Here is a 24,293-nt window from a genome sequence, read left to right on the forward strand (position 1 = left end):
CTGGATCACTGTGATGCAAAGAAAGCTTGTATATCAAGCAGACTAAAACTCAAACATGTTTTTCTGATGCATTTATTTTTTCTTTGTACGAAAAAGATGTAGGATTATCTCTACAGAACACATCTGCTTGGAGTATATAAAATTTATTCTGAGATTCAATCTTAATAAATTTCTTTTACAACACAATTTTACACAAACCTTTTCTCCAATTTCTGTCATATCTCCTCCAGTCAGGATTTCCAGATCTGTTCTGAGGGCACAAGCATCCAGCACTTCATTGTATTTGCCATCTTCCATAGGTTTACCAAACAGGATGTTGTCTCTGACAGTTGCATTCTGGATCCATGCTTGCTGTGGAACATATGCCACACTACCCTGTAAAGCAAACAGAGAAGAAACCAGTCCTAAATGCAGGCAATCTTAAAGAATTTACTATTTTTTTTACAGCAGAAACTATTAGTATATGATAGGACTTTACTATACACTAGAATCTTTTTTTATCTTATAAATGAGATAAGAAGACTCACAAAGCCACTGACACATAACTGAGATAAGACTTACAAAAACATTGACACTCCCTGAAATTTTTTCCATTTCTCCCAGTAGGGCTGAAAGGAGTGAGGACTTCCCTGATCCCACCTGTCCTACCACTGCCACAAGCTTTCCAGGGGGGATCTTAAAGTCTATACTATAAGTAGAATTCAAATTCAAATTTACAGCCTGTATTTTTAACAACAAACTTATTTTATTGCTACCTTTTGCTCACCTGAGCCAAAGGCTCAAGTGAGCTTTTCTGATCAAAATTTGTCTGTTATCTGTCATTGTCATTGTTGTCATTGTGGTCGACGTCAGCGTCGTCATAAACTTTTTGCAATTTCATTTTCTTCTCCAGAACCTCTGGGCCAATTTCAACCAAATTTGGCCCAGAGTATCTTTGGGTACAGGGAATTCAAATATGTTCAAATGAAGGGCCACACTCTCTTCCAAGGGGAGATAATTAGAAGTAGTAAAAATTGAGTGAGGTCATTCAAAAATCTTCTTCTCAAGAACCACTGTGCCAGAAAAGATGAAACTAATATGAAAGCTTCTTGACATAGTGTAGATTCAAATTTGTTTAAATCATGACCTACGGGGGTTGGGTGGAGCCACAATGGGTGAAAAAAGTTTTACATGGGCATAAATGGGAAAAATCTTTAAAAATCTTCTTCTTAAGAACAGCAAAGCTATGACCAGTCTTTTTTATATGGAAGCATACTCAGGTAGTGAAGATTCAAGTTTGTTCATTTCATGACCCCTCGAGGTAGGGTGGGGCCACAATGGGCTATCAAAGTTTTACATAGGAATACATAAGAAAAATCTTTTTCCTGGAACAGCAAAGTCATGATTAGCCATATATATATATGGGAGCATCCTCAGGTAGTGTAGATTCAAGTTTCTTCAAATCATGACACCCCTGGGTAGTTGGGGCTGCAATTGGCAATCAAAAATTTACATATGAATGTATAGGAAGAAAAATCTGCTGATGAAGAACAAGAGAGACCATATTTACTCAGGTGAGAGTTGTGGCCCATAGGCCTCTTTTTTTTTACACCACCCTCTAGGAACATACAATCACTTGGAAGACTATAATGTTAATATATACATTATCTTTATTCTAAAACCTACATCAATGTATGATCAAATGATTAAGTGATCAGTGCACAATAATTACTTTGATAAAAGCATTCTGAATTCTGTTTTTCCTCTTTTTTTAAAAATAATTCCAATCTTTCCCTTACTCTCTCAGAGCTGGTTGTAATTGAGGATCCCAGCTAAACGTGCCATTTTCCACAGACACCACTGAATCTGGAAAACAGTTACTCGTGGATTAATCTACAAGTCTGAAGAATTTCAGGATATTCTCCATTATTTAAGTTACATGAGCACTATGTTATCAAATCTTTAATACCAATACCTGATTTTGGTTCATGCTGTACTGCATTTGGATCTAAATCTTCATTTTTCAAAAACTTGGATATTCTTCCAATGGAGACATTTGCCTACAGAAAAAAATTTATGAAATAAAACATTTTTTTTTCAATATTGCAAGACAGTAATATGGAAGAAATACATGTGCAGTCAAATTTTGTTTAGATGAGATATCTGATTGCTAAGTATTGCTTTTGAAATATCAAGTTTGAGATTTTGGTTAATATTAAATATAAAGAAAAAGTGGTGGGACTTCCAACTCACTGCAACATATCCATGGTATTCAAGATATCAATGTCTGAGACATTAAAGTTTAACTGTATTTACAATGACTAGTTACATGTACATGTATGTTGTATCTTAATATGAGAATGAATTTTAAAGTTTCTAATAGAATGTAAATGTCCAAACGTAAGAAAACTTTCATTTACTAGGCTTACCTGAATGACATACGAGATCATCATAGGTAACAGATTGATAGGAAACCGTAAAATGTTGAACAGAGACAGTGAAGTGAAGGCTTTCTGGGCACTCAAGTAACCTGTATCAGATGTCAACACATAGGTCAGAAAGGTCACTAAGGTCACCTGAATAAAACATAGCAAAGGTCAGAAAGGTTAACAAAGTCAAATGAATAAAATGTAACATAAGTTAAAAAGGTTGCTAGGGTCAACCGAAAAAAAAAATAATCACTTGATATTACATATAACTGAGGTGATATTTTATGTCTTTTGGCATCTTTACTTAGTTTGCATTTATTAAATGAAGAAAGGATAATATACTTATGGTTCATTTCATTTACTTTCTGATATACCAAAAAATATGATTCAATATTAGATGAGGTGATGATAATTTTAAAATGTATTGAGAAAATATTCAAACATGTTTATGTTTTGGTGATATTAAGCAAAAAAAAAAAATCTATTAAGGTGCAATGCCCCTCAGCAGAATACATAATAAAATGCAATTTTGCTCTGAACATGATTATGTGTATTTTCTCACTGAAAGGCTAATTAACATATAATATCATTCCTGTCAAGACATAAGGGGAATTACTTGTAATAAAGTACACTCGAACTCACTTACATTGAACTCTCTTTATTTTAAAAATCGGTTACTTTGAAATGAAGTTGGTTTCCCCTGAAAAACTGGCAGAGTTTCTATGTAATCAATACTCGTTTAGATTGAAATCGGTTAAATTGCAAAACTCAGTTATTTTCAAGTGATTTTGAGGTCTGCTGAACACAAAGCTTTTTGTTTTGATAACGTTACATTGAAGTTGCCAATTGCAATGCATGGACACAGGTGACTGATTATATACAAAGTCTAGCACGGGTAAATTTTTCACACATGTAATTTGATGTCGGCGGACTTGTAAAAATTTAATCATGTTTTGTTTAAATAAACAATTCAGCATTTCTCAATTGTAAATTGGTGTTCGGAGAAGGTGCAGGAGCAGATAAATTCAATGTAAGTTATAGGAAAATAAACTTCTTGATTTGAATCAAAGTATACGATGCATATGTTTTCAATGCAATGAGACGGGTTGTTCTATAGAATTGAACCTGACAAATCATTGTATCTACACGACAATGTTCAAGGCAAACTTTTTTTTGCATGTAAATAGTCCTGATAGTTTTCCAACACGAATCAACCAGAACATTTAAAAATTAAGGACAGTTCTTTGAAAAATAGAGATACATGTGCATAGTTATGTTTCTAAAACACTGCACGTAATGTTATGTAAAAAATAATAATTCCTGCACATATTTTTTTACCGTATCTTCATTTTCTATGTAACCCATGGCACATGGATATAATGAAATTCGGTTAAATTAAAATAAATCTCAAGGTCCCTTAAATTTCAATGTAAACAAGTTTGACTGTATAAACTATAACTTGTATCAGTTCACAAAACACTGGGTCATTTACCAGAAATGGTGCAGTTGTGAAGGAGAAAGAGCTGAAAGCACTGTACATGGCATTCTTCTTTAAAATTCTTGTTTCATTGTCCCTGATCTCTGCAATCTTCTTTTGAAAAGAAGGCTCCCAAGCATACAATTTTAAGACCTGTACAGGTAAATTAAAGCCAATTATTTACAATTCATCAAAAAAGTTTGATAATTGTCGAATGATAGTTTGACCAAATTAATGTACATGTAAAATCAGGATCACACTTTAAAATACAGTAACTTCTGCATATCTAATATGTATTCAGATTTGTGCTGATGTCTGGAAAAATATATAAATTTTGGTTTACTGTAAGTAAAATGAAATTGAAAGTAGAAATCATAAAATAAATATTACTTACTTTCATTCCATTTAACACCTCAGACATGAGTTTCAATCGTTTGTCTTTAAACTTCATCAAGTCGATCTGTAATTTCCTTTGTTTCATTGAAATAACAGCATTAACAGGGATCAGTAGAAGCATTAATCCTAACCCTGAAACACAAGAGACATTGACTGCTAAATATCAGAATCCTAACCCTGAAACACAAGACACATTGACTGCTAAATATCAGAACCTTTACAGTGAGTTTTTAAAACTCTTTTCCAGCAAAAAAAAGTGTGTTTTTATTCTTCCAATGGTGCTTTTTTTCTTTAATATTCAAATAATAATATTCAATACATTTTCAACAGTGAAATACAGTCAAACCTTGTTATCTCAAACCCAATGGGACCGATAAAAAGTTCGAGATATCCAAGGAATCAAGATATTGAGAATAACAATAAGTGTTTGGAACTTCCAAATCACTTGACATATCCGTGGTATTCGAGATATCAGTGTTCGAGATACCGAAGCTCATCTGTACTGTAATTAATTTATCTGTGGTATAAAATTGATATTTTTATAGGTGTTAATTTTTTACACTGAAATTTACAACTGGAACGACTTCTGCTATTTCTTTCATTTGAAAGTTAACTGTTATGTTGGATACAGAATTCATTTCACTTGTGAGACAGAATTTTTTTGGTACATGTATTTTCACTTGTGCTTTGTACTCGTCAAAATAAAACAAAAACACCCTGTACTTTGAAATAAAATCCATCTCAACTAAAATCACTGAATATCCTCTGTACATCTATTTCTTTATATACATAAGCATTTGTCAGTGTTTAACCTGAATTTCCATCTCATACTTTTCATACTTTTTTTTCCAGATGTAACATAGCTCACAGTTAAAAGTCTGTAAATATTGACTACTCTTTACCTGCAAGGACAGATGGACCCAGTTGCATCCACAATAAATACATAGCCAGTGTGATCTGCACCGGTGCCGACCAGATCATCCAGAGGTATCCACTGAGGTCCTGCATCCGCTGACAATCCACCGACATCAAGTTCACGATTTCTCCTACTGTAGACGACTTCCTTCCTTCATTGTTCATTGTTAAAGACTGAAATCAAACAACATGGAAAATTTCCATTAAACTACATTGTATTCAATGGATTTTAAGCAGATATTTGCTTACCTGGTTCATTACCAACTGAATTGAAAAAAAATATAGTTAAAAACTAGGGATGGCAATCGATTACAGAATTGCTAATCGGTTAACCGCAAGACGTTCCGACCGATTAACCGGTTAATCGTATCAAAATGCACGTTTTCTTGACAATTGTTTTTCAAGTAGCTCTGTCCATATACACAAATAGACCCAAATAAGACGATAGAAGTTAAAACATTCCATTAGTCTTGATTCTGGATCAGAAAAATATGGGTACATATTGTTTATTTTAATTTCAGTAGACAATAAAAAATTGAGAAAACAATGAAAAAAGCAAATCTTTGATAATTTTCCAGAGCAGATGACACAAAAGTTCTTTCTGCATTTTCACTATGATAATCAAAACTACATGTGAACTCTGTTGCCGTTAATTTACAATATTTGTTTAATAATTACATGTAAATTGGATTGAAAACTGAAAATGACAAACACATTAATTCACAGTGCTCAATGATTCAATTATTATCATTAAAGAAATACAGGACAGTCGGGGTAATGACATGCTGTTTTCACAGTGATTAACGCTAATAAACTGACCAATTATGCTAAGGTCTCAATCTGGAGATTCATAATTACATGTACGTCCAAATTAGATCCTTGAAATCCTAAAGGATCATCCTTTGTGCAGAGATTTCTTCTTTTTTTTTAAATTTTAAAAAATGTGTTCAATTTAACAAATATTTTATTTTTTCCGATTAACCGATTACAGATTTTCTAATTGATTGCCATCGTTCCGACCGAGTAATCGGTTAACCGGTTACAAATTGCCATCCCTATTAAAAACAAAAATGCAATACTTTATTTAACGCAGTGATTTATTGCACACCTACTTATTGTAAATCACTTTTCTCTATTCGTGAGAACTTTATTTTCATGTATGAATTTAGCAAAACAGTCTGCTCCCAGTACTTTTATTCTCACATATATATTTGTAAATGTATCATCACAAATAATATACATGTACGTCAATGACCAAAATCCAGGCAAAATTTATGAAAAAAATTTCTAGCTTACTATCTCATGAAAATAAGGCGTCACAAAAATTGGTTGACTTGCAGTATTTTTTAAGGTATAAAATTGTGCAAAAAACTCGCTATACTATACAAGAAAATGCCAAAGACTGTGAATGGATAAAGAGTTACACTGTACACACATTGGTTGTTCTTTACCTTTTTATAGATGGCTGCAATAAGAGCTGATCGAATCCTCATTCCCAGCGTCATTCCAATAAAGAAGTTCTGATGAAAAAATGTGGACTGCAAGAGTGCTATGACAAAGAATCCCACAGCATATACATAGCCTTTCCATGCATACTCATTGGAGCCCTGGGCATTTTTGCTCTCCACATATCCAATCAGGACACTGACACACACATGTGAAATTATTAAATGTCAAATTTATACAAATTTAATCCCTTTCTGAAGATTATAATATTATTTCAATGCAAATATTCAGTATTCCAAATTTCAACAGAAATTCATAAGCTTTACTGAATTTTTGTTACTGCCATGAATACCTTAATGTATATTAGAATAAACTTCACTAGCATTGTACACATATACATGTATATAAATGACAAATTCTTTACTTTATGACTCAAATTACCTTAACAGAGAAGGACTAGCCATTTGTAACAAATCATAAATGAACTTGCAGCCCCATGCTTTAAGGAAGTCTGGTCCATAAGTTCTAGCTAGTACTCTAAATAGAGAGGCTCCTTCCTGCTTCTTCTTGCTGGGGTCCTTTATTTCCACAGTTGTAGAATAGGTGTGCCCCGAGTTCCCCATTAGGGGTGTCCTCTCCGAGGCCTGCAGATGATGCTGTCTTCTATCCACTTGGAAGGATACATTTTGCCTTTAAAATATTCAGAAATCATGGTATTTAAATTAAAGTAAAATGATGCGTATATGATCCACATTCATCATTTTACAAGGAAATGACATCAATGAATTGTGACCAAATGAAATTGATCCAGCTTGAAATATACCAATACAAAGAACCAAATTTTAAAAAATTCATTTACGTTTACCCGAGGTATGTTTGGGGTCATTTCAGAAATATAAGCATAATATATATTGTTAATGCTAAATAAAAAATATGTATAAAATTAAGTATTAGTCCATAAACGAACATTTACATGCATAAAGGATTTCATAGAGTACCAGTACATTTCTCCCATGTGCAAATTTCCAAGTTTACAGTGTGTGCTTCATGTTACATAATAGGTTATTAGAGTTAAGATATTATGGTATTGGATTAATCATTTCATTAAAATCAGATTGCACAGTGCTTCCAACTTGAATTTTAGCAAACTTTACACACAGCATCATAAATGGAAGAAAACCATAAGGCAAAAACTTAGATGACTTACAGAAAATTCAAAAAAAAAAAATAGTGATAGTTTTTTAATTATTTGCTGGATAGCTTAATAGGGTATACAATTAGGTCTATATCGAGGGTCATATTATGTTTGAATCTAGGTCATGAAGATACACAAGTACATGTATACACAACACTATGTACAATCTAGATACAGCATATATAAACTTTTTAGTTTACCTGTAAAATTTAATGCCACTCTTGAGTATTAAACCTTGTGACCTAGATTCAAACATAATGTGATACCTGTCAGACAAAAATGTACACCCTATACTCAGCTATCCAACAATCAATTGAAAATACTACCCCTATTATGTAATTCACTCTCATGGGTTGTCATTGCAAAATAAGTTTTTATACTTTTACATTTTTAGATTTTAAAAGATTTTATCAAAATAATCCAGAATAAAAAAAATTTAATTGAATGATTGAGATTCAGAATCATTGCAAAAGCAACTGATAGTAAGGTTTTACAATCTAGAAATTGCAGCAGTGTATTCTATTAGCAACTCATATAATTGTTAACTGAAATCAGAAAGGATAAACAGATTGTTTTTTTCTAATCACAAAAAAACATAGAAAAACCATCACCCTTCACTGAAATATATAGAGAAGAGAGAAAAATAAATTCTACAATGTGTAGAAATACATGCAATTCAATAAAAAAAAAGATATACATTTACTAAAAATTTAATAAAGTATAGGCTAGTATAAGCCAGAAATCCTGACATCACACCATTAGTATCTACATGTTTTTCATAACCATTAATATAATGAATATTGAAAAAAAAAAACATCAATTTTTACCGCCCATTGGATGATCTTGGAATTTTTCTAAATCAAAAAGTAAAATTATAAGATCCTTAAGAAAATTCATGCTGCCATCATTAAAAAAATTTGATGTACTAACAACCCATCATTTTGAGGGCTGATCATATTGTAGGTTAATTTTTTCTTCCATATTTCAGTCCTGACTAACAAGTATGAACATATATTTATATAAAAACTTGCAAATGTATATGTCAGAAAATATGAAATTGTACTGGGTTTATCTGTAAATTAGAAATCAATTTATCACTTATTAATAATTTTTTTATCAAGAATATACATGTGAAGATTTTTTTTTTAAATTTAAAATAATCAACAGTAAACTTTGTCTAAAAAATCAATCAAGGGGCTATAATTTCAGAACGTTAGTTGAAACTCTTAAAACACACATGAAACAAACCATTATGCTGGTCTTGATAATTTTATCATTGATCTTTATTATAAAATCTTGAAAACATTCCAAAAAATACATTGAAGACAAACATTTGTCTAGAGTGTCTTCTTCAAAACATTTCTCTACTTTTCAAAAAGGATATAACAATATGAACAATCCTATCACTCACTCAATTTTCTTATGTTTTGCCACTTCTTTTTCCCATTGCTCAGCAAACTGTGGTACAACTCTGTCACTAGCATCTCGAGGATTTAGGTCAAAAAGGTCATCTTCTGTCAAATCCTTCTTATAGGCTGTTACCACCAAACTAAACATAGAAAACACGGACAATTTTACTTTCCAATCTTTGTCCCTGTTTAAGGATACACCAAAGGTTTCCAAATGCCAGAATTTAATTTGCATGTAATTCTTTCATTATCAAAGGTAACATAATAAAAGTATATATCATTTGAAAGCTTGTTAAATTTACTATTTAATTATCCCAATTTTAACTTTAATTAATAACTTATTTAAAAATTATTTAAATATTAATGTAAATTTTAGTGCATAAATATTTTATAAATCAACTTTTTTGTATTTAACCCCTCAAAGTGGTCATTTTGCCTCAAGGTAGATTTAAGATTGAACTTCAAAACTGTATCTCAGATTTTTGATAAATCTTCTAATTCAAAAGTTACAGCAATCTGCACTTCAATGTTACCAATTTATTGGCCTAATTTATTATTTCCCTCAATAATTCCAAAACTAAGCTAGATATAAAAAATCTGAGATACGGTTTTGTGAACACACATATGAGAAGCAACCCATCCATATTTTCAGAGAAGATGGTCAATAAATAAGGTAGCTGAATCCTTTGAAATAATACCACAAACTGTCTGATCTTACTTTACAGTAGAGGGCAAAAACCCATTACACAACAAAATCTGCCAAAGATAGAAATATATGACACCTTGGAGATTCAGCTTTGGATACCTGTCACTTAGCCATATTTCCTATGCATATTCACAAGAATGGGAGGTTCAATACTGTATTTAGATGCTTTTATTTAAATAAAATAGGTTCAATTCTGAATCAGAAAGATTTCCCAGCAAAATGGCAAGAGCTAAGCTCCACCTCCTATTTTATGGTCATCAGTGATCTGTTAGATCTCCTTCTCTAAATCTAGAGTCCCTGTAGTTTAATAACCTCTGTGTGGCTAGTGAAGAATTCCCCAAGTGGTCACAGTGATTTATTGCTTCTTTCATCAGCAGGCAGTCACAGATCAAATCAGAAGCTTCAATAACGGAACATGGTAGTGTTTATGTTTAATTATTGTTCAATAATTAGAAAACCATTTCATAATTAACAAGAATTTTACATGCATTATGAAGCAGTGATTAACTTCTTTTTCTTAGCCAAAAATCTCAAAATTGTTGAAAATCTTGAAAAAAGCCTTTGGTGTATCCTTAATACATTTCTGTAATTTTCAAGGTCATTCTCTCATACATAAAAATAGGAACAAGGCTTTCTATTAGCCTCACACCACCATGATACAATTTTCATTAACTATCTTCTATACAAAGAATATGATGTGACCAATATAACTATTGCTACTTTAGCATTTCAAACTATTTAAGGCTGAGGAAATACAGTCCCCACTGGTTTAAATTTTCTCTGTACATGTATCTCCATAAAAAAGTCAATTACTTAAATGTACACAACCTACACATACATGTATTAGCAATGTACATATACCGGTAAATGTATTTCAATTCTAAAAGTTCTTAAGGGTATGAGCTAAGAATTTTCACAAAAACACATTTTAAAAAGTACTCAAGTATTTTATGAAAAATGCCTATAAAGTTTCAGTTCATAATCTTATGAATGTTAAAACTGAGACACAATTCTTAAATTCAAGTATTGTAGATACATGTAAAATATATATTTAAAGATATTTTGTGTTTTGTGATGTCTTAAACACAATTGCTGACATAAAACAATGAATATCACCTATTAAAATGAATGAAGTTGAAGAAATGCTCAAAAGACCTGCTTATATTTTAAGCACACACACATACCTATTTATCCACCAATAAGTCAGTCTACTTAAGATTGAAGCCTTGATTTCAGGACAGGGATTCTATGAGGGAAAAAATGATCACTAATAGCAAAAAGAAACCAAATCAGTTAACAATTTGGAAATGACAACATACTGGTTAGTAGTTACAGTAAAACTCATTTAGTGTAAACACGTATCTAGTGATTTTACAGATATAGCAACGGGTTTTTTTTTTATCCCCGGCAAAATTCTTGAGAATTCCTTGTAAAATTTTATGGATGCAACAAGCTCTGATATACCAATCTACAAGATTACAAAAGTTAAGGAATGAACTGACAATATTTTTCTTAAGTATTCATATTTGACATTCGTCAGAAAACTTTAGTAATCCAAGGCAAGTTTTGTATTTATAGTTCTTTCAAATATTCTCGGGGATCAGTGGTCATGCATACTTGAAGGAAACATGTATACTCCAACTTCGCTATATAGTCTTTAACAAATTTGTTATACAATATAACGAAGTAAATTTACAGGTCTCCAGGACTTCACTTTAAATGTGTTTTACTGTATAACAGGATGACTTCTATTCAAAACAAAACTTTTTGAAATAATGTATTTACAAAAAATATTCTAATTTGCTGAAAATGATGGATTTTGTTGCAGGTGATGCAATTTCAGATTCTTTCCTTCTTTTTTAAAATTTATTTGTGAATATTTACAATCCCAATTATCAATTATAGTTTTGCTTCCATAAAGCAATGCTCCTCACAGAGTCAGAAGGTCCATTTTTTTTAATCTTTCCTATTTTCAGATTGTGAAACCCTGTCATGAACAACAACTATTGACACAGATGAATTTTGCCTTACTCTGCCCAATTCATAATAGCCTCTTCTTGACACCTTCTCGGCAATACAATGGAAAACTAGCTGAAGGAACAGCAGACCCCAGGAAATGTAAAACAAGACAAACTTCTCTAGGTCAGTATTGTACACCTAGGAAAATAAAGATTAAAGACATGCATAAAAAATGACAATCCACTTTTTTATACATATCTAAGTCATATAAAACTTTTTTGTTTGATTTCCTTAAGATTCATTACACAAAATTCAAAATGAGAATCTAGAGAAAAGGAATTGCAAGTACTGGCATATGTGTAATTAATCAAACTTTCAAGTCATTAACCTTTGACTTCATATACAGTCTTGCAAACACATATCTGTATAACATTTTTATTTCTAAAACTGTACCTACCACTTTTTTTTATTTACATTCTAAAATTAAGCTAAACTGCAAATCTAGATCAATATTTATGCCAACCTTCTCTTCTATATAGGTATAAAATGGTACAATTCCTGCCACTGTGCTCAGCAGAAAAAACACAAAGAGGACACCTGATGTGATGTACCCCTGTGCTCTTTCCATTTGTATAAGTACTGCTGACAGCATCTGAAAACGTGTGGAAAAATTATTCAACTGGGAACTGTTAAGTTAAATGCAAAAAATACAACCCACATAAAATTTGGGCTTTGAGCAAATGTGTAAGTAATTATTTAACACATGTATTTCAACATTTATTGCCAAGGTTATGATTGAAGAGAAGGAAATAAAATGAAAAATAAACTTCTTATTGAAATTTGATGTAAGGGTTATAAAAATTTGTGTAACATGAGCACTAAGAAAATGATCAAACCATATTCCCTAACCAAGTGCATATTTGTAAAGTGAAAACACTTACATATGAAGCAAATTCAATTCCCAGTGCAACAAACACTGCTGTTGGAACATGGTTAGATTCATTATCACTTGTTGCTTTGATGAGATCCACAACACTAAGAAATGCTAGAATCAAACTTAAAAACTGGAAAAAAAATTAATATGATTAAATTTGATACTGTGGAGTGAAACATTACTACCTTTAAATACATTTACAATTGAACTTCAGTTTCTTGAACATTGAGATATTCAATGAATTAGTCAAGTGAGTTGGCAGTCCGATTTGTAACAATTAACCTTCCATTCTCAACTTCAAATTCTGAGTCCTAGGATATCCCTTTTTTTTTGACAGTCTTGACATGTCATACAGTACAGGCAACGCGGATCCCGTATTTCCCGCGCCCCGTCGCGGTATAAACACAACATGGGATTTGGCCAGGTGAGACAGGTTAACCGCGTTCCCTCCACGGGAAATTCATCACCTACGTGTCCCCGCCGCGGTTAAATCATCGATCAACTAGTATCGTAAACAAACGGGAGTTATCTCCCCGAACGAAAATTTGCGAAATTTCCCTGTAGTAACAAAAAATAACTACAGAGTATGTTTATTTATGAAAGTATTTTCTTTTGTTTTGCAACAATGAATAGAAAATAATAAACATACTCCAAAAAAGAATTTGTAAAGCAGAAGATATAAATTTTTTTTAGATTTGTATAAAACTATATGCATATATTAATACTAAGGTGACATCTTTCATTTAATTAGAATTATAAGCTGTGTTATTTGAGAGTTTAGCATGAAACAAAATTAAATGTTGGGTTCATTAGTTCTAGAAAGTCTTTTCAAATTATATGTGAATTGCAAAAATGATGTACACGTGCTAAACAATAACAAGCATTCTGAGAGTATTGCATTAGCAATACTAGTCCCCTACCGGCAAGTGTAATGTGGTTCCCGTTAAGAATTGAAAATGCCATAATTCCGTCAAAATTTAATGAAGCGGGACGAAATGCAAACTTGTTCTATAACTAATCAAGGTAAAGCCACATACCAAAAATCAGCTCAATATCTACAAGCGTTTAGAAGAAAATTGCGGAAAACCCGTAAAAATTGAAAAGGCCGTAATTCCGTCAAAAATCAATGAAGCGGAACGAAATGCAAACTTGATCTGTAACTCATCAAGATACACTCACATACCAAAAATCAGCTCAATATCTGCAAGTGTTTAGGAAAAAAGTGCGGAAAACCAAGTGGGACAGACTGACAGACAGACAGAGGGACAGACAGACAGACGGACGGACAGACGGACGGACAGACTCAGAGGAAACCTATAGTCCCCTCCGGTTTCACCGGTAGGGGACTAATAAGTGCGAGTTCCGATTAACAATTTTCAACATTCCTATGAAATTAAAAAGGCACATCTTTATATTGTTTATGTTTTTGTATTTTTACCAAATTTAGAACACTATAATTCATTAAATTAATTTCTCTTTATTGTATAAATGTGCAAGCATTTTTCTGAAAATGTCAAATTACTGGAAAGATGCAATATTCGAAGTCGAGAGTTTGCAGTTAGTGGGCACGTGAACGGTATGCAAGCTATCAATAAAAAAATTTCCTTTCTTCACCTTGATATTTATTAGTCCCCTACCCGTGAAACCGGCGGGGACTATAGGTTTCCTCTGAGTCTGTCCATCTGTCTGTCTGTCCCTCTGTCTGTCTGTCAGTCTGTCCCACTTGGTTTTCCGCACTTTTTTCCTAAACGCTTGCAGATATTGAGCTGATTTTTGGTATGTGAGAGTATCTTGATGAGTTACAGATCAAGTTTGCATTTCGTTCCGCTTCATTGATTTTTTATGGAATTATGGCATTTTCAATTTTTACGGGTTTTCCGCAATTTTCTTCTATACGCTTGTAGATATTGAGCTGATTTTTGGTATGTGGCTTTACCTTGATTAGTTATAGAACAAGTTTGCATTTCGTCCCGCTTCATTAATTTTTGACAGAATTATGGCATTTTCAATTCTTAACGGGAACCAGATTACACTTGCCGGTAGGGGACTAGTATTGCTGATGCAATACTCTCAGAATGCTTGTTTCTTTGGTAAACGATGATTTTTTTTAATTTAATTATTTCTCCATTTACATGTTCAATGAAATAACATAGGATGTGTATGCATGGTGATGAACTCCAGAGAACAAATAAAAAGAAGGGAGATATTACACTCACAACACTTTTATTTTCAATAATATTCAAGGAAAAAATCAAATGCTAATGTATACTTTAACAAATTTTGTTTCTTTGTGTATTAAGTATTAGTCGCGATCATTTCCTGTGTATAGGGATTAGCAGACCAAGGAGGAAACGGCATGCCCTGGGGGTTTCACACCTGTGAGTGTCCTAGGGTACCTAGGGTAAATCTCTCCGAATGCGCACATCAACATACCAGTCCATTCAATGTTTCATTATTTCTTTATTTTCAAATGAGATTACAACCAAGAAATTTGAGACAATATATTCACAGTTGCTTTTTTTTTACCCTAACTGTGTTTTTATTAAAAATCAAACTTTTTAAACAAATTAATAGAGTTGAATAAAATAAAATAAATCAAAACAAATTATGTTTTATAAGTACATGTATTTTGTTTACGTCTCTGTTTATACGTTTATACATGTACCTGTACATATAAGTAGAATTTCAACAAAAAGGAAGAAAGAGAAAGAGAGAGAGGGAGAGAAACGTACAGAAAGGTATGATTGATTTATCGATTTATAATTATAATTTAAATGAAATTGCTTGTGAATCAAATTTTGTTCAGTTTCAAAATAGTCGTTTCTGTAAACAAATAGGTATTACTGTAGCTGATTTATCGGTTAATTGACCAGTAAACACTTTGTCTAATTCTGCCAGTTAATGAAGAACACGGGAACAGTTATAGCCACAGACACTAATTTAACTAAACTTACTGCTTGATAAGATTGATTCTTATCTACAAGATCACCAACATTTCTTCATGATGTAAGATTACGCAATCTGAAGGTATTACAGGTATCTCGTAAGGGTATAGGCTAGTTACACAGACATCTGAAAACTTGTAGCTTATTGCTGATTATAATAAGTTCATTTACTGTGCTGAATGTTCAAATTATTTTTAGCCTCATATAAACAGCTTATAAAAGAGCCGTCCTTTCTGATTTGACGTTACATGTACATGTATATACGTGAAATTTGTTGAAGGGCATGATTATATTAATTTCAAAAAGAAAGGAAATAGAAATACAGTCAAATACTACCTATGAAATTATTCTGAATAGAATGTAATGATTTTATTTACAACAATAACCAAAAAAAAAAAGAAAAGAAAAGAAAGAAAGAAAAAAAAAAGATAATGTTGATATTTCTTCTGTTTAGCGCATATTTGTCAGAAGTTAATGGTGCAACATATTCCTAAATGTACATGTGTTTATTCTTTAATATTATACTGTTACCATCTCTATCTAGCATTGTTTTTCATGCTTATACTTATAACAGATATGTATACAGAGGCATTTTTTCTTCAAGAAACCAATGACTGTGATAGAATCTCACAGAAAAATAAACGCATAGCTACATGTACCCAAGAACACAACTCCACTGGCACTGGCTAATCGTGAACACTGTATTTAATGCATTTTAAAAGAAATGATATGGCATTTTTTAAAAATCTAATGCTTCTATTTTACTGTGGATTATTTAGCAATTTCATGATCATTTATGGTAGAATTATTGATTTTAAAAAATATATACAATATTTCAGTTGACGGGATATTCCATCAAATTTTACCACATGTACTGGCATTATACGCTCCTTTTTTTAATTTGAGAATTAATTAATTTTGAATGACTATTAAAAAAAAAGATAGATAAAAAATAATTATTATACAATTTGATAATACTTAAAAATTGAATTAAAAATTCATTTAATTAATGCAGGCTGTAACCTTTAATGGCTTACACCCCCCTTTTTTGAACGCTATTAAAAATCGACAACACTGTACAGGTAACTGGCCCCGCCGCGGTGTACACACGCGGTCTGATACAGGATCCGCGTTGCCTGTTCTGTATATATATTGAGATTTGACAGTACTGTAAATTCCTTATTTTACGCGAGTACTTAATATCGCGAAATGACACAAGGGCGTCAAATCGCGAGAATAATAATTAGCGAATGGGTGAGTTATCTAGTGATTTTACATACATTAAAGCACCATAAAAATAAAAGCGAGTAATTTTATTTCGCGAGCAGGGCTTCTCGCGTAATTACGCGATAATTTATTCCTCACGTACATTTAGGAATCTACATAATATATATATGAGGGTTGTCCTAAAATTCCGTAAACTGAACTCATATCTATTGCAAAAATCAATGTATCTTTATATAATTTTGTGGGTGTATAAAGTATGTTTTAAGCTGACATATTACAAAGTTTTAACATGACTACTTGAAAAACGTATGAGTAATTAGAATTTTAATGCTACCGTGTCCTACCACCCAGCACAATCTCCAACGTCAAAATATTCGTAAACGGTATGGATTTTGGGGTGAAATGCACTTATCAGAGTTATAAATAAGAAATATCATAATTATTATGATATATTTAACATTAAAATATACAAAAAAATGTTTAAATTATATGCATCCATTAATATTTCATGAAAATCTCCTGTATCTCTGAGGGATTTTTTTGTCCATCTTTCCAAATGGAATTGCACTGTGTTGCTTTGACAATGATTCCTTTGTTTATTTCTTTCAGCTGGTCTACATCTTCCTTCTTTTTTCACATATAAGTTAAGGATACACCAAAGGTTTCCAAATGCCAGAATTTAATTTGAATGTAATTCTTTCATTATCAAAGATAACATAGTAAAAGTATATATCATTTTGAAAGCTTGTTAAATTTACTATTTAATTATCCTAATTTAAACTTTATTAATAATTATTAATAACTTATTTAAAAATTATCTAAATAATAATGTAAATTTTAGTGCATGAATATTTTATAAATCAACTTTTTTGTATTAAACCCCTCAAAGTGGTCATTTTGCCTCAAGGTAGATTAAAGATTGAACTTAAAAACTTTAATTCAGATTTTTGATAAATCTTCTAATTGAAAAGTTACAGCCATTTACACTTCAATGTTACCAATTTATTAGCCTGATTTAGCATTTCCCTCAATAATTCCAAAACTAAGCTAGATATCAAAAATCTGAGATACGGTTTTGTGAACACACCTATGAGAAGCAACCCATCCATATTTTCAGAGAAGATGGTCAATAAATAAGGAAGCTGAATCCTTTGAAATAATACCACAAACTGTCTGATCTTACTTTACATTAGAGGGCAAAAAGCTATAACACAATAAAATCTGTCAAAGCTAGGAATAATTAATATATAACACCTTGGAGATTCGGCTTTAGATACCTGTCACTTAGCCATATTTCCTATGCATATTCACAAGAATGGGAGGCTTTTTTCTGTATTTAGATGCTTTTAATTAAGTAAAATAGGTTAAATTCTGAATCAGAAAGATTTCCCAGCAAAATGGCAAGAGCTAAGCTCCACCTCCTATTTTACGGTCAACAGTGATCTGTTAGATCTAGAGTCCCTGTAGTTTAATTACTGATAACCTCTGTGTGGCTAGTGAAGAATTCCCCAAGTGGCCACAGTGATTTATTCATTTATTTCATGAGCAGGCAGTCACAGATCAAATCAGAAGCTTCAATAACAGAACATTCACATGTGGTAGTGTTTATGTTTCATTATTGTTAAATAATTAGAAAACCATTTTATAATTACCAAGAATTTTAAATGCATTATAAAGCAGTGATTAACTTCTTTTTCTTAAGCCAAAAATCTCAAAACTGTTGAAAATCTTGAAAAAAGCCTTTGGTGTATCCTTAAAAACGTACTGCTTACGTCATTCAAACACTACCAACTTGAATATGTCTATGTGTTCCTTACATTTGTGTCTTTGAATGCGTCTCTGTTTGGGTGAATGCAATTTCCGAACTACATTTTTTTCATATTCCAGTGTGCTGAATGTGTCCATGCAGCGTCATTTTTTAAAAACTCAAATGTCAAACCAGTGCAAATAAACGTTATAAAATTCTTATTAATGAAGGGATATGCGATAAAACTGGAATGAAGGTAGTCATTTATTTCATTTGAGAAACCAACATTTTAATCCCACGAAATTTTGACTAAAAATTACTTTTTTGCAAGATTTTCAATTTCATATACCGATTCTTAATAGCAAATTTTGGGATTGTGCCATCTCTTTACACTAAACATTTTATTATTTCATTTAAATAGGTAAAATCTGTGTATTTACAAAATGTTTTACACTAAAAATATTATTTTTATATGGTAATTTTATTTATTTTTAAAGTTTTATGAATTTATGACACTGGTTTACTACAAAACGACACTAGTCTACGGAATTTTTGGACAACCCTCATATATGTCTGGCATGTTTTGTTTTGTTTTTTTTAACACTTCAACAGCTATAATTAAATAGCAAAGAAATTTAAAAACAATGAAATTTTCAAGCAATAAGAAATGCTATCTTACACTTTTGGAGACATTTAGCCAAGTGAGTGGCATTGGAGTGACATCCTCCCTTGATGACAGTAATGCTGGGAGATAAAATGGGAGGGTAATCCACAGAAAACCACATGGCACCCATATTAACAGGGTATTCTGAAAGCAGTCTGTGAAATGGGGATAGGAGTTGTTCAACAACAAATTTTCATCCTAAAATGAAGAAAAAAATTCATAACAATTGTATAACCAATCTCAACAAAAAGAATCTGTTGAATTCTCAATGAATTTGTATAGGAATGGATTCTCTATGAATTTGTATAGGAAACTTAGTACTCTAGTAGGCCCTCAAGTTCAAACACTATTCAAACTAAACACAATGTTTGCCATTAATCAAATATTCTGTAATTCAACATATAATATAAATGACACATTTTTAAATGTATGCTCAAGTTCTTAAGTTTGCTTTCAAGGCTTTTAAATTTTTAATGTGAATTAATTTCTTTACTAACCCATATAGTTCCATTGCAAAATTCCTGAAATCCCATGGCTGCATGCAGACTGCAAGAACTACACCATGTACACAGTCTACGTTTTCAAACCATTTCTCGCACCTTTTTCAGTGCTAGTAGTGAGAAAAAAGGAATCAGTCTCTCTTTAACACATATATGCTCTAGATTTTAACTCCATAGAAAAGTAAATGGATGATTCATTCATTCTTTGGTTCTGGAAAATGACCTTTCATTTTATAATCTGATAAAGACGACAAGCATGGCGAATATACTTTGATCATGTTGATTTGAGTATATCTCTTTTAAATTGTTGCAAGAAGCATGTTTCTGTTACTGTAATGTTTGCACTTACCGCTACACCTCTTGTCGTTCCAATCCGCGTCCGTTTGTTTTACGATTACAGTTTACGTCGGCTGCGTTGTACACGAAAGGTTAAAACTGAAAATTGTAGATCGATCCCGATTCAAATTTTGCGAAAAGTAATATAGGGAACAAGTTTCCAGAAAGCCTGAAATGTCATCTCTTTGGCTTCATGAATATCATAGAATAAACAGTGGAATGTTACATTATTTTCTCAGCTATTACAGACAGTAGAATCGCTTTTAAAAAAATGGGGGGGGGGGGGCAGAAAAAAAAATCGACGACTTATCTGAACAATCTTTGACAAGGGGGAAAAGGGGCTCAAACTCAACATTTTCATTTCTTGGAAGGGGGGATTACAACTTTTCCAACAAACTTATTTTATATTATAATACAATCCCATGGGATGATTTGACGTACCATACTGCAACAAAAGATGGGAGATGGGGCAAGGGCGCGCCTTTCAATGAATATTTTCAATGTTTGGGCAAAAAGTGGAAGGGGGCGACGCTCCTGATGCTACGTGCCTGTTAATTTTACGTGTTGTAAATATGCTTTATTCATTTTAAATATTTTTTGTACAATGTCTGTAAAAAAAATCTAACCACTGAGAAATATTCGTAAAAATTAGATAATTATTCCGAGCAATGTACTGAGAATATCAACTGAACAAGGGAAAAATTGAGACACTCCTGCACCATACCCTTCTGCTGCCCATGCATATTCATGTTTTAACGCTATATTATGTTATTATGACATTTATTCCAATACCTGCAGCATTGAGTTACTTAAATCAGAGACATTTATGTTTCTGCTTAAATTGTGCACTTACAATATTTTTTTTTCTTCGAAATTTATTTTTTTTAATAAGTTCTGATTTATTTTACATATTTACGGCAGTAATTATCGATTGACTATTGAGTACACCTAAAAGTTAAGTTTTTGTCATTGTATATATGCATTTAACCTGAATGTTTCCATTGTTTTCTTTCGTCAGTAAACCTTGGATCCACGCCTTGGCTGATACTATTCAATATGCCATGTTTTGTGTATTTTGATCCCCGTGCGCCGACCATCGTTTTACGCATAGGCACTCCCCAGCTTAATTGTTAAAAAATATATATCTACTATACTATCTATCTATACTTATAAATTAATAAATTTTGCAAATAAACTCCGAAACGGGTGCACCAGAGTTCTTACTTACTCCTCTAACAATACACTATATACAAGATGATGTCCGTAAACTATATTTAGATTTCACTCGCATATTAAGTGTCGCACATTAAATAAAAAGTCTACTTTTATTTTCTATAAACAGCCATGAAATAGCAAAAACGTGAGTACGGTGGCGTTTCCGGTTGGCGGATCTAAGTTACTGGCAGTTTTTAATGAAACTGACAACAAGCAATCGTTTATTTATTTCATAAAACGTCATCACTTTATTATTCTATCAAAACTTGATTTCAATGATATAAAAAAAATAAGTTGTGATAACCGATTAAAAAGGGAAATGTGCAAATTATTTTCGTCATTCACCGATCTTAATATTGACGGAAGCTTCTAGAACATCATATAGCATCGAGCCCGATGTTAAAAAGAAAAACGAGGCGATTGTAGCTGCATGAACATAAAAAAAAGCTTTTGTGTGAATGGTCATTGAAATAATGGTAAATCATTGATAACACTATAAGTTGTGAATATATTTATATATCGAAAGACTATTACATATATGTAGTAGGTTTTTCTAATAAATTTATCGGTAAAATTCTTAAATTTATCGGTAAAATTTGTATTTTCCTTACTGAGAGCATCGTGGCAACGAACCCGAAGTACAATTTGTACTTCGTAATAAACTTGCTTACATGAAAAGAGAAAATTAATGAATAATGTAAGGTATTGTTCAAATATAAATAACGCTGTAAAATTTTGTGCTTTAATCAATACATTTCAGTTTTTTTTTTCCTGAATACAGTCTTTTGTATCAAATACTCGGCCCATTCATAGGGCGTTAAACAGCTAATTTTTACACAGGTACTCGGGTTTTGGTATATAAATATGTATGTACCGGGTAACTTATTGATAAGTACCTGTGAACACCCCCCCCCCAAAAAAAAATAATCAATTTATCAATAAAATGTGCATATTCACTACTTTTATCCTTGGCGGAAATGAAATAAGAGCATCTGAAGTACAATATCCATAACATTGTATAACAGGTTTCACAATACATGTCAATTAAATGATATTGTTATTTTTCAAGATTTTACAAAAAGGGAGTGGGATGGGGATGGGAGTGGAGACGTACATTTACTTCCTGTGGGATTTTGAACAAAGTATTCCTTCTATAAGCCTGTAGGTCGCCAGTAGAAACTACAATATATTTTCTGTCGGTAGTGGTTTAAATTCAATTCCCCGCGCTTGCGCTGGATTTCATCTAGTAGATATATATTTTTTAACAATTAAGCCGGGGAGTGCCTATGGTTTTACGCAATAGCCTAGATACAATAATGTGAAGACACACCACCACCCAAGTGATCCTACCTCTATTATCCTTAATGAACCCTGTGTAGTTTTACTTTAAGATGGACCATTTTGTAATAGTAAGACAGAACGCTCAATTTTATTTACATCTCTATATTTAGAAATCGTGTCATCGTCAGGTCATTTGTCAGACCAACCTATTCGTCCTACAGCTTACACTCTAAGGCCATTCCAAGTTTTTTCTCTGTTTAACGTCCACCCATCTTTCAAAAACCAACCTACCTATTCACAAAAACACACAAACCAACAAAATAAAACACAGACTTTATAGTCATTAAAATGACGTCACTCAAAGGATTTGATTTCATTAATCTGTTTTTCTCGTAGAAAAAAACCATTTTCAGCAAAATCAAGGTATTCAATTTTTACTATATTCCTAATATATTATATTGTTGACAAATATTTTGAGAAATTGACAGAATTCAGCGATTTTGACCAAAATATTCAATTTGAGGACTCATGATTTTGTTTGTTTTTTGTGATATGGGGTGTCACCAAGGCGCACGCGGACGCTAAACATAAAAAAATTTGGAATGGCCTTATGTGTCATGTCTTCTCATTTGTTATCTGCGACCGTTGATGCTGATTTAACGGTCGCAAACTGGGTTTTACCGGCGACGTTGCGTGCGGGTATTAAAGCTATATATGGCGTATCTGAGCTAAAAAAAAAAAATAAAAATAATAAAAATACGAGATTGAGTGTAGATGAAAATGATATTTGTTACTTACGTTCAAATCAAAATTTTCACCGATTTTTTAACTTGAATAATCCCATGTTTCTATAGTTAATTGACTTTAAACTGTGTCTGATATTTAAATGCGGAGTCGGTAAATAAATCGGTTATTGTTTTAAATTTCTAATATCTATGAAACGCGATTGATTTAAATTGTGTAATTTACAGGAAAGTCCTATCTTTATATAAAGTAATAAAACAAACAGAAAGATCTTTTTAATTTTAGTTAGTCTGAACTTATAAAAAATACGCCATATATGACTTTAATGTCTTATGACAACATATTTAGTTTGTACTTGTATTTGGATGTACACATGTACATACGATGTCTATACCAAATTCACCAAACACCATACAGTCGGGAATAGATTGTGATGAGCAAAATTTAACATGTACTCTGTCTACAATTGCATTGTTAAAAAAAAAAAAACATGCCACACATCCATACAACAATTAATATAGACTGAACAATTTTATCACAAAAGTCTAATTGACACCATATTGATAGGTTATGTAATTAGTCTTAAGAATTTCAGATTTTTTGTTTGTTTGTTTGTTTGTTTGTTTTTTTTTTTTTGTTTTTTTGTTTGTTTGTTTTGTTTTGTTTGTTTGTTTGTTTGTTTTTTGTTTGTTTGTTTTTTTTTTGGGGGGGGGGTTGGGGGGGCTTTTTGTTTTGTTTTATTTTGTTTTGAATTTTTCTTTTGCTTTCCCAAACTAATGATAATTTTTT

The 24,293-nt window shown here is 31.9% G+C and overlaps 2 protein-coding genes across 3 annotated transcripts in view; both read right to left on the reverse strand.

Moving 5' to 3' along the window:
- Positions 1–20,051, reverse strand: part of LOC133192112 (multidrug resistance-associated protein 1-like) — a 34,699-nt gene extending 14,648 nt beyond the window's left edge. Inside the window, exons 1-18 of one of the 2 annotated variants that reach the window (XM_061327978.1) lie at positions 19,926–20,051; positions 19,444–19,626; positions 12,853–12,975; positions 12,435–12,563; positions 11,984–12,109; positions 11,137–11,198; positions 9,249–9,386; positions 8,665–8,691; positions 7,084–7,332; positions 6,648–6,840; positions 5,184–5,370; positions 4,280–4,413; positions 3,901–4,038; positions 2,409–2,555; positions 1,955–2,039; positions 1,779–1,845; positions 562–688; positions 199–375 (exon numbers count right to left, since the gene is read on the reverse strand). In XM_061327978.1, coding sequence (XP_061183962.1) covers positions 199–375; positions 562–688; positions 1,779–1,845; positions 1,955–2,039; positions 2,409–2,555; positions 3,901–4,038; positions 4,280–4,413; positions 5,184–5,370; positions 6,648–6,840; positions 7,084–7,332; positions 8,665–8,691; positions 9,249–9,386; positions 11,137–11,198; positions 11,984–12,109; positions 12,435–12,563; positions 12,853–12,975; positions 19,444–19,626; positions 19,926–19,961 — 2,328 coding nt within the window. In that variant the 5' untranslated portion in view covers positions 19,962–20,051. The remainder of the gene's footprint in view (positions 1–198; positions 376–561; positions 689–1,778; positions 1,846–1,954; positions 2,040–2,408; positions 2,556–3,900; positions 4,039–4,279; positions 4,414–5,183; positions 5,371–6,647; positions 6,841–7,083; positions 7,333–8,664; positions 8,692–9,248; positions 9,387–11,136; positions 11,199–11,983; positions 12,110–12,434; positions 12,564–12,852; positions 12,976–19,443; positions 19,627–19,925) is intronic. The other variant, XM_061327979.1, reaches the window with a different exon arrangement.
- LOC133192118 (small ribosomal subunit protein uS13) overlaps positions 15,360–24,293 on the reverse strand; it is a 105,534-nt gene continuing 96,600 nt past the window's right edge. The window contains exon 6 of the mRNA XM_061327986.1: positions 15,360–15,372. The gene's annotated coding sequence lies outside the window, so the exon portion shown is untranslated. The remainder of the gene's footprint in view (positions 15,373–24,293) is intronic.

Source organism: Saccostrea echinata, unplaced genomic scaffold (genome assembly GCF_033153115.1).
Source record: "Saccostrea echinata isolate AGI-Se365-2 ecotype Australia unplaced genomic scaffold, CSIRO_AGI_Sech_v1 ptg000025l, whole genome shotgun sequence".
Lineage (NCBI taxonomy): Eukaryota > Metazoa > Mollusca > Bivalvia > Ostreida > Ostreidae > Saccostrea > Saccostrea echinata.